The 10,953-nt window shown below is 48.3% G+C and overlaps 1 protein-coding gene across 1 annotated transcript in view; it reads right to left on the bottom strand.

The window, feature by feature from the left end:
- IGF1R (insulin like growth factor 1 receptor) overlaps positions 1–10,953 on the bottom strand; it is a 314,191-nt gene that overhangs the window by 9,242 nt on the left and 293,996 nt on the right. The window contains exons 18-20 of the mRNA XM_007470089.1: positions 9,610–9,769; positions 6,629–6,758; positions 238–372 (exon numbers count right to left, since the gene is read on the bottom strand). Of these exons, the coding sequence (XP_007470151.1) occupies positions 238–372; positions 6,629–6,758; positions 9,610–9,769 (425 nt within the window). The remainder of the gene's footprint in view (positions 1–237; positions 373–6,628; positions 6,759–9,609; positions 9,770–10,953) is intronic.

Here is a 10,953-nt window from a genome sequence, read left to right as displayed (position 1 = left end):
AAACTCTGCCTGGAGCAGACCAGCTGGAATTGCTTTGGTCAAGTATTTCACAAAGACGTTTGGCCTGAGAAACCACAATGCAAACTGCAAATCCGAACCCCAGGATTAACGAAGATGGGGCAGGATTAAGGCACTTGCCCAAAGGGACAGGTTCTTTCCATTAGGATAAACCCTCTTCTTAATTGCTCTGGTCATCCCAGCACCCGCCGGGGCCAGAGGGACCCAGCATATACATACAGCATGTCAGGACAGTTGTCCGGCTTGTCCAGAAGGCCACCCTCCATGACGAAGCGAAGGACTTGCTCATTGGACAGGCCCTGGTATGGCTGCTCGGCCAGCGTGGCGATTTCCCAGAGGACGACCCCGAAGGACCTACAGGGAGAAAAGAAACGTGAGGTGCTCGGAAAGGGGTGGACAGAGCCACACAGCCCTCTCTTTGGGTGACTGAGCGCATGTCAGGCAGCGAGCCAGTCCCTGGGCTAAGTGTGGAACATCCATCTTCATGTGTCGTTAAGTTGATGCAGCCCTGGTGGCACAGCTCTGCCAGCTGAGGGCAAGGAGTGTTCAGGGCCCTTGAACAGCCAGCGAGCACGTGATCTCCAATGGGAGCCCCAGGCAAGCTGGGTTCAGGGCCCAGCCCCAGCCAGGACCCTGCAGGGCAGCGTCTCCCTAATGTGCTTTTATACCACCAATAATCGAATGCTGGTCCCCAGGCCCGGCTGGGACAGTGATTTAGTGCAAATCCCTGGGACTAAATGCAGCCTGGGACAAGCAAGCTGTTCAACAAGCTCCCCGTTTTGGAAACTTCTACCTAAGTGGTTCTCTACGCAGGAACCCCTGGTTGAGTTTTTAACGCCTAAGGATGCCTGGGCCCCCGACTGATTTCACTGGTCTGGGGTGGGGGCCTGGGCCTTGGGGTGTCGAAAAGCTCAGTGGGGATCTTACAGGTCCAGGAGAGCCCGGGGAGACGAGGGGCTCAGCCTCACAGGTGGGGGACAGAGAAGGGCGGCACTGGCTGGGGTGGGGCTCGCGCACTAGGAAGAATCCTTAGGCCCAGAGTTTAGCCAATGTGGGGGGAAGGGGGTGGCCAAGGAACCAAGTCAGCAAGGGGAGCAGGGAGCGATTCCTCCTTGCATGTGCTTCTGCCTGTAGGTTAGAAGATCCTACTACTGGAAAACAAACTAAAATAGGTATACACATACACAGAAATTTCAGACTGAGGACGTTAAAAAGGCAGTGCTGTAATCTGCAAAATAAAGGTGGCTTCCCAGCATACATCAGCGTCTTTCACAAATTCTCCACGGTCTATTTGCCTTTCCATTCGGTTCATTTCCGCAGATTAAAGCCTGCCGCTTGGCCAACCCGAGGGGCTTCCTGGACCTTCCACAGGCCAGGGGTGTGGGCAAAGCCGCACTGAAAATTCTGGGGCAGCGCTTCCCACCCAGAGCTCTGCGGATCCTGGCCAAGCCGAGCCAGGAGGGCCGCGGACTTTGTATCACAATGTTTTACTCGATGTTTCAGCTCCTTTCCATGAACAAAAGGGTTTTGTACAAATTGATGCTGAGAGCAGATGTCAGACATAAATATTTAGAATCTTAGCCCTCAGAGGACAGACCCACCCAAGATCCTTTTGAAACTCAGTGACCAAGAACTAGTCTTGGTATTATTGCATGAGAGACCTAGGAAAGCTGAAAGCCCGGAGGCCCAAATGCGGTGTTCGCAGGCCCAGCCGAGGGCAGTGGGCTCCCCCCATTAACCTGGGCCAGGGGAACTCCGCAGACTGAATTGGCCCGGTCACCTAGGTCTCTGCCTCAGAGGCCATGGCTCCCAACTCCACCTCTGAAATGCAGTACCCAACTGACAGCAGGCCTGGCCTGAGAAATAACCTGAAAATGCGGTTTCTCCCAGCCCCACGTACCCCTCCTGCCCCACGCGTTCCTCGGCTGTGCCAGCTGCTGTCACGCGGCCAGCGCCCACCGGACGGCGCCCATGCTGACCTCTCAGCACCTGCCGCCCCACTCCAAGCTCTGGGTTACTGTGGACCCTTGACCTTAATGCGTCTCAACTCTGTCTCGCCACCCTGATATTGCCAAATGTCTCCTAGGAGACGCCATCAACCCTGTGGAGAACCACTGCTAATGTAACATCACTGAAACGAGAACCACAACTCTAGTATAAAGTCAGAAGCTCATGCGTTTAGCTTCTCTCCTAAGTGAATCAAAGAAACTCTTCAGAAATTAAAAAGTGTTTCCCAATGGGTTTGGGGCAGTCGAGGAAAAAAATATTAACTTTCTTAGAGAATGCCACTTTCCTTTGTAGAGGAGGGGAAAAAAATCCTTTTCTTCTGTCCTGCTCAGTTCTCGGCTGGGGCTCTGTATCAAAAGACAGATTAACAAGAGAAAGGGTACAGATTTTTTTAATATAAGTTTTACACGACACAGGAGCCTTCATAAGGAAATGAAGACCCAACAAAGTAGTAAAACCTAAGCATTTTTTTATATTAGTTTTGATGAAGAGCACAAAGTCATGGAAAAAGGGGACAGGACAGAAGGATATGAGCAAAGGGTACAGTGAACTGGGGAAACCCAGCAAGACTTGTTAGTTCAGATTCCTCTTGGTGTCTTAGGAAATAAGGATGCTTCTTTCCTCCAGGGCATATAAGGGTCATAAGCCTGCTTCAGGGGAAGGTCAGAGAGTCCTTCCTGCAAATTCCACTTCTCGACTCCTTCAGCTTAGAAGAGTCAACATGCCAACAACAAACTCCTACAGTATGGCACAGGGAACTATATCCAATAGCACCCTGAGGTCATCCTTCCCACACCTCCTCAGATAACCCCCACAGCTTGCCCGTGCAGGATCAGACCTGCCCAAAGGTCTGCTCCCCTCCTTTCGTCCCCCCAGCACATCCTCAGTGCAGATGGTCCCCCTTGCCTGGCCTGCAGGACGCCTCCTTTTTGGCACCAACATCTTACTCAGGGGAGCTTCACACTCTAGCTAACGTGAACTTCTTAAAACACGGCTCTAGGTCACTCTCCGGCTCAGAAGCCTCTCCTCAGGGAGCCTGCAGAATTAGTCCCAAACCCCTAACAAAACAGCCAAGGCCTCACTTGAGCTCTCTTCAGTCTAACTCCCTTGAGGAAGTCCCACCATCCTCCACACGCACTAAGCGCTTCCCACCACCGTGGTTTCCCCCAGTGTTCCCACCGCCAAGAGCCCACTTCCTCACTGTTCGGAAGGTGACAGTCCATACTTTAGTGTGCCCCATGACTCCCGCTCTTCGGGGAAGGGGTCTGCGATCCCAGCCTGTCAGGGTCGCTTCCTGTTCTCTACAAGACTTCATCCCCCAGGGACAAGGACCATGCATCTAGGCGCCCTGGTTCTTGGACACGCTGAGCACTGTGCCTGGGCCACGCCAGGTCCTCACGATCACACACATGAAAGAACACAGAAGGTGACAGAGCCGGCTCTCCACAAAGGCTTTCCCTGGAGTGACTCTGGTTTGATGTCAGTGTCACCTGTCTGTGAGGGCCACTTAGTGCTGGCATCCGGGCGTCCTTCACAGGACATGACTAGCTGAGTTCAACCATTTTTCTGCCCCAAGGTATGGAGGCTAAAGCATCTCTACCCAACACCAACGTGCCTCCCTTTCATCACCAGTTGTCACAGGGGTCATTTAAACACCTACTGAGGGGCTTCCCTGGCGGTGCAGTGGTTGAGAGTCCGCCTGCCGATGCAGGGGACACGGGTTCATGCCCCGGTCTGGGAAGATCCCACACATGCCGCGGAGCGGCTAAGCCCGTGAGCCATGGCTGCTGAGCCTGCGTGTCCGGAGCCTGTGCTCCGCGATGGGAGAGGCCACAACAGTGAGAGGCCCGCGTACCGCAAACAACAAAACAAAACAAACATCTACTGAGGTTCTGCAGACATCCCCAAACAGACCTTACCTCACAGATGGAGTAGCTAAAGTCCACAGATACCCCATGGTTTGACCAAGGCCACACAGCCAGAGACACTGAGAAATATGCAACACCTGCATGTTTTTCAGAGCAGGTCATTTACAATGTGGCACTGGCATTTAATGCCTCATACAAAATCAAGCTTTGAATTTTATGGATTTAATCTTTAAACGTTAGATAAATGCCTTTGTGTGAAGTCTTTTCTAATTACGAGCATTGGGGCTGTTTTCCCAAGTAAGGGACAACTTGGTGTGAGACTCACTTCAATTCCAGTGCTGGTTAAAGTCAGCATTCAATAATTACACCTCCTCATACAAGGACGGCATCTGTCAATGTTCCACCCACCAGCAAATCGGAACCTACAGAGATATCCACGTTACCAGCTGATGTGAATTCGCCACTGAAGAACCAAATAACTCTAGGAGGGCGCAACCAGCCCTGGATATTTGTGGCCATTTGGAAAGCTTCTCAGTAAGTCAAGAAATGAAGACTGTTGTAGGGTGATTCAGTTGCCCAGGAAGGAAACACACCTTCAAGCCATGGATTTCCCCCTCCCCAGTCCTGTGCCTGGTTCCCTCCATGCCTGGAGGGCACACCTGTGTCTTCTAACCCAAAGGAACCATTTGCAGGGACACAGTGCTACAAGAGAGCTATAGGAGGAACCAGGACAGTGCCCAAGGGCCTAGGAATAATGTCTCCAAGGATAGCAGGAAAACCTAAAGATGTTCCACCTAGAGAAAAGAGACCACTTCCTTGTGACTCCAAGGCCTGTCTTATCAAAAACAGAGCAGGGTGTGCAACCGTGCTACAGAGAAGGGCCAACGGGGTGTCAGCAAGAGGCCGACTTAAGCATAGCATGAGAAAGACCTGCAAAACCCAAGGATGTCTTAAGGATTAGGGCTGTCTGTCTTTATGAGAGAGGAATTAGCAGTCCCTGGAAATATGTGAGCAGAAGCTCAAAAACCAGCTGTCAAAGATGCTGTAGATGGGGTTTGGGGACGGGTCCTGACCTCAGAATATCTTCTGATCATAAAATTCTGGGGTATCTTCTGCAAAGTCAAATACAATTCTTTGTATTTCTTTCTAGACTTTAACTATTTAGGGATGACTGTTTTGTACCATTGAATACACTCAAAAATGATTTTCATTCCTTCAAGAGGGAGCACTTTAGATCCTGGAGAGCTAAGAAGCCTTCCATATTCTCCATTGTCCTAGCCTACCCACCTTACCAGTGTTATCCTCAAAGGCTATGTTAAAAAAAAAAAAAACTAAAGCACTGTCAAAGCCTGAACATGGAATGGAATGAATATGAAATCCCTACTCTTTTTTATATATATTTTTTCTTACTGGTTCATAATGTCTGTGTCATCAAATGGGAGAAAAATGGCAATGAACACCCTTTACTGCTGCTTGTTGCAATTGCTGCTAACCAGAATTTGGTAAACTTAGCTTGTGAGATATTAACAACTCTAGTTTTATCTTCCTACCCTGCCTCTGTTTTCCCTGGCTCTCTATTTTACTGCGCTGTAAGCTGACCTCAAAGTTGTTGGAAGCATGGATCCTAGAATAAACAGATGCGGGTGTGGGCCCAGGCCTGTCCTCTCCCCATCATCTCGCTATCTAAAAATGGTGTTGAACACTTTGATTTGACTGTGAAGAGGGAACCATCTTGAATAGGCTGACTGCAAAACAGATCTCACACTTGAGCTCAAGAAGAAATCATGCTTTGCTGGATCATATTCAAATGCTATTTCCAATTTGCACCTGTCTTCAAAATAGGATCCAAGGCCCTTGATCCCAAGGTTCACAAGGTTAAAAAAAAAAATGATGTCGGTCACTATTTAAATAGCTCCTCTATGTGCTCATCCCTACAGCTGGAGTAAACAACTACCATTTCTGTAACCCACCAGCAACGGGATCTCCTGAGAGGACAGCCAAGAAACTAGCTGACGTTCTAGAAGGTAGACGTGCCAGGGACTTTGCCTGCCAAGAACCTCAATCGTATTTCAGAACCTGACCACCTCTCCACAACGCTGCTGAGGAGCCGCAATAAACAACACTATCAAAAGGCCTCTGCATCCGCAGCTGATGCACCTTCTACCCCAAGATACGTCCATGACTAAGGGAGACATTTTGCTTTCCACACCATCCCTGGGTCAACAACGATAGGTGCCCATTGGGAGAGGACAGACAGAAGATGGAACCAACAGGAAAACATCAAGACTCCTAAGCTTTGGGTCTAAAATAAGCAGCGTCTGCAATCTGAAGGTTTAATTAGGTGAAGCAACCCCCTCCCCAAACACACACATACACACACGCGTGCGCACACACACGTCGCATCTATTTATTGTGAAAGAAAATGAGAGAAGGCAGGTGGGGGAGAAGCAGAAAGTGGTAAAATTTTCTGGCTTGTCCCCGTACCCTAGCCCCTGGTGGTGTGTCTCCAGGCCTCCCAACCACTTGGTGAGCTAAGCATTGAAAGAAATGTTGGTCCCACAAATTCTTTAGATCCCACAAGTGCCCACTGACAGCAGGAACACGTCAGTGATGAGGGGGTGGCCCCCATCACACTTAGTCAAAGCCGGAAACAGGTAACAATGAACAGAAAACAGGAGGAAAGGAAAGGACTCGTGAGGGCCGGGGGCTGGCGTTACAGGAAAGGTCTCTCGTACCAGACGTCAGAGTGCGTGGTGAAGACTCCATCCTTGAGGGACTCAGGGGACATCCAGCGCACGGGCAGCAGCCCCTTCCCTCCCTTCCGGTAATAGTCGGTCTCATAGATGTCTCTCGTCATCCCAAAATCTGTGAGGAGGAGAGAAGGCACGAGAGTCACCCCGTATGAGTAATGTCGGGGGAGAAGCAAAGAGGCACAGTGACGTCTCAGAGGAGGGTCCTGTGCCCACAGGCAAGTCCAAGGGGAAACTGGCTTTAGGTAGGCCGATATCCATGCTGCCACCTGATGAGGCAGAAACCGTAGGGGAGGACCGGTGAGTCACATGACAAGCAAATGCCCAGAAATCTCTGCCTTTAAATATATTTACAATGTGATTCTTTTAAGAAGGTAGCTCCCTCATTGCATTTAAAATGAGAGGCATCTTACAAATTATCAGGACCCATAGTTTATCAAGAAAATATGTACTGAGTAGAGCAAAGGTCCTTTGTATGTGGTTTAAAAACATGATCAAATAGCCAGGAGCATGTTGACTTTTATTTACTTAGTAACACTGCCTCATTATCAGAGGAAAGAAAGTAGTTTCACCATCTAATAAGGGGGAAAATATTGAGAGGACCAATTCACGATGAAAAAAGTACACAGTAAGATGCCTAAGAGATGGTATTTACTAGGCCCCTGAAGCTATTACTCAATAATGTTTTTCAACATAATACTCCCACTCATTTTTGAAAATGTCTTCCATTTTCCATGTCTCTAGAAGATGTCACATAATTATGTTTGATGGCAGGCTTGCTTTATAATCCTAAATTATTGCTTCTTTGTCAGATTTTGATTTTCCACTCAATCATGTAACCTTTTCTTACAGGGACTCTTCCGTTCTCCTGCCCATGAGAACGGGCTGCTCTCCTTTTTAAAATGTTCATTTATGTCTCTAACTTTGCCACAAAGAGGTAAGGCTACAAAGCAAACACAGAGAACAAAGTTCCTTGGACGTTAATCAACATAATTTCCTTGTACTATGCTAACAGCCATCGAATTGCCTCTGGTAAAATTGCTTGTCATATTTGTAATCCATGGGACACTGGGCATTAGAAAAAACATTTCTGAATCCTCGTGAAGAATAAAAACGAAGTGCTAAAGCCTTATCTCCGAATTATCCAGGGACATGCAAATAGAGGATCTGCTTTTCCTTGCACAAAAAGGAAAGACAGAAATCCCAGAAAAAAAGCACAGATTGTTTTTTCCTTAACCCAAAAGAAAAATTTCAAATTTCAGGAAGAAAAAACACAGTACAAAGAAAACATCACTATAAATATGCCACGTGGTTAAATAGCAAATAGAATCTTTGCTGATTTGGACTTCCAGTGGCAAGTGGCACAAAAGCGGCTCTCCCGCAGTGAGGGCGAGCAGGGAAGTAAAGGAGAAGGAACTGAGTTAGGCCACAGACACTAACGTTTCCATTTCCGAGGACCTGCCCCACACCCAGCACGTACGTGCCTGGTGCTTTCCTGCACTGAGTCTTTCCCAGCATCTCATGGCTCTCTTACAGCATCATCCCCATTTCAGAGGTCAAGAAACTGGGGCTCACAGAACTTAAAGACACTTGCCGCAAGCCTCACGTCTGTTAGTGGCAGAACCGGGATTTAGTTTAGTTAGTGACTGCCTGGCTCTGCAGCTGGGGAAGGGGAGCTGGTTGGCATCTCTGTGGGAACAATCTGGGTCCTCGCTGAGAAGGGAAGGGGAGGGAGCAGGGTACACAGAGGAAGCCCAGGCAGCAGCCATAGGGGGTCTTCCCTGAGAGCCCCAGGGCAAGACAGCCTCAGACTTTCAGGGGTGTCAAATGTGTGGATTCCTCAAAGGGCCAATCCAAGGACACACGGAATAACTGATGGCCAAGGATATTTGCTATACGATATGGCTCCATCCATTACCTCTAGCTCCTACAAATGAAAGATAAAGACGCCTATCCCCACTTGGGAAACCACTCTAGAGAGGATACTCATTGTTCACCAAAGGGCCAAAATATTCATTCAAATTCATTGTTTAAAAAAACCCAAAAACACTGCTAAAGGAAGGCGAGCACTTCCAGAACAGACAGTTCAAGAGCTAGACAAAGAGGTTTAAATAGTTTTTGGGTGTAAAGTCTTCCTGTAGCTTCTCAGGATAAATATTCAGCATTTTTCTGAAACATCATCATCTCACAGTGGGAAGAGCAGGTGGTTCCCATGCAGCCCTGATGTTTTATGTGTTTTATCAGGCAGATTCAAGGACCAAAGTAAAAACCAAACCTAAAGGCCGAAGTAAATTCCTAACCAGTGACCACCCCCCTTTATTGGTGTTACAGTGGGTGGTGGCAACAAGGGGTCTAAGGAGGAGTTTAGTTAGCTAATAAGTAAGGCTTGCAACAAAGATCAAGAGCTCCGAGGTTGACCAGCTCGGGTGTAAACCCCAGAAAGCAGCGGTCTTTCCTCATCCTGTAACCACTCCTGCTCTGTGCATGGGCTTCACCAACGGGGACCTCACCTCTTAGAAAATGCCATGGACCCCTGGTTGTTGTGAGGCAGACAATGTTCCTTGTAAGCTGGAAAACTGGAAGACATACTGGTAGTATGGAGGGCAACTTTTAGGCACAAGTCAAAATCACCTGAGGACACTGTCTCAACTATTTTTGGAAACAATGCTTAAAACTGTTCTGCCAAGAAATGCCTCAAGTGCCAGTAGAGGCAACCTCAGGGACCATGGCCTCAGCTCACCCTTGGCCACTGCCTGGACTACTGCGTCCATGCACTATCAGGATTAGAGCCAGGCTGGCTGGGTTTGTGACTACTGACTGGACACAATCACATTATTCCCAAGAGTAAGACTCTGCAGTCACGGGATGCATTGGAAAACCTCTTCACAGGCAGGCTAATGCCCACTTGGCCCCTAAAACATGTGAGAGTTTAGTTCTTGCTCAGGTCTGGAAAGCTAAGGACACACCTCCGATTTTGACTGTGAAATCTTCGGCCACCATGCAGTTCCGGGCAGCGAGGTCTCTGTGGACAAACTTATTGGCGTTGAGGTATGCCATGCCATCTGCAATCTCTCCAGCCATCTGGATCATTTTGCTTAGGCTGGGAGGTGCTAGGACTGGATTATTCTGTTGGAGATTAAAAAAAAAAAAGCCACGTGAGAATTTAGGAATTTTTCCCTCCTCGTGTTCTTTCACGGTTTGCAAATCCACCTTTGTTCAATCTGAGCACCACAGGTCATTCTGCTAAGAAACCAGGAGTGGCTCAGAAGGAGGCCATGGCACTTGCCCTCTGACCACATCACAAAGCTGCAGAGAGAAGCACCTATTAGCACAACTTGGGAGGACCAGCATCTTCGATTTTAGGTGGGGCCAACATCATTTAAAGTGAAACCAGCAATTTTTGATATTAAAAATTCTGGATACTCAAATTCCAATTAGTGTATGTGTTCCTTTTATTTCTACAATCCAACTCCATACAGGGAAAAGGAGGGAGAGGACATTACAGAGGCCATGTGGAAATAAGCAAACAGGTTTCTTGAATGGACACTGGATGTGTTATTTCCTACATTAAATTATTTAATCCTTTTCTTTCCCTTCAACTTTCTCCTAAAGTACAAAACCATCAAGATTAATTTGTTCACCTTACAGAGTGGCATCCCTTGGATTATTATTTTCTGTGGGTGCTGAGGAAAGCAAGCCCTTGACAGTTCATCTAAGTCCAGCAGAAGCTTATTCTGGAGGGGACCAATGTCCAACAGTGACAGGTAACACGGATAAACGTTTCCTCTTTGCAGAGAAGGGCAACATACCGACTTCAGAATTGAGAAGAGATACCCCCAAATAATAAATCCATTTAGAAAAGTTTTATATAAAATGTGTGTCCAAGCCTCTTTATCCTAAAAGTGTAGAAGCCAATCAGCACCCCCAGTTTAGATGCTGACCACCTCTTGTTTGTGTGAGTTCAACAGACTTTACCTCAGTTTCCCTGACTACAGAGCATCTGTCACAACACGGCAAAGCCATCCTGCTCTGACAGGTCCCACACGTCCCCTTCCCAGCTCAAACCCTGCGCCACAGGAAGAACAGGTCTGGGCTTTAGGATCAGACAGTATGGCCTCCTGCCTGGGCTCTTTCACATGGGGTCGAGGCAGGGTCACTGCTGGGAGGATGACCTGGGACCATGCATGGCAAGTGTCCTCCAGTGCCTGGCCAAGATCCATGCCCAGGGAATGCTGGTTTCGCCCAGTGAGGTGCTAGTTTCTGCCCCAAAACTGGCTTCTAGGAGCAGTATAACAATTCTCCAAGTACTG

Source organism: Lipotes vexillifer, unplaced genomic scaffold (genome assembly GCF_000442215.2).
Source record: "Lipotes vexillifer unplaced genomic scaffold, Lipotes_vexillifer_v1.1 scaffold695, whole genome shotgun sequence".
Lineage (NCBI taxonomy): Eukaryota > Metazoa > Chordata > Mammalia > Artiodactyla > Lipotidae > Lipotes > Lipotes vexillifer.
This window is presented reverse-complemented; position numbering and strand designations above follow the sequence as displayed.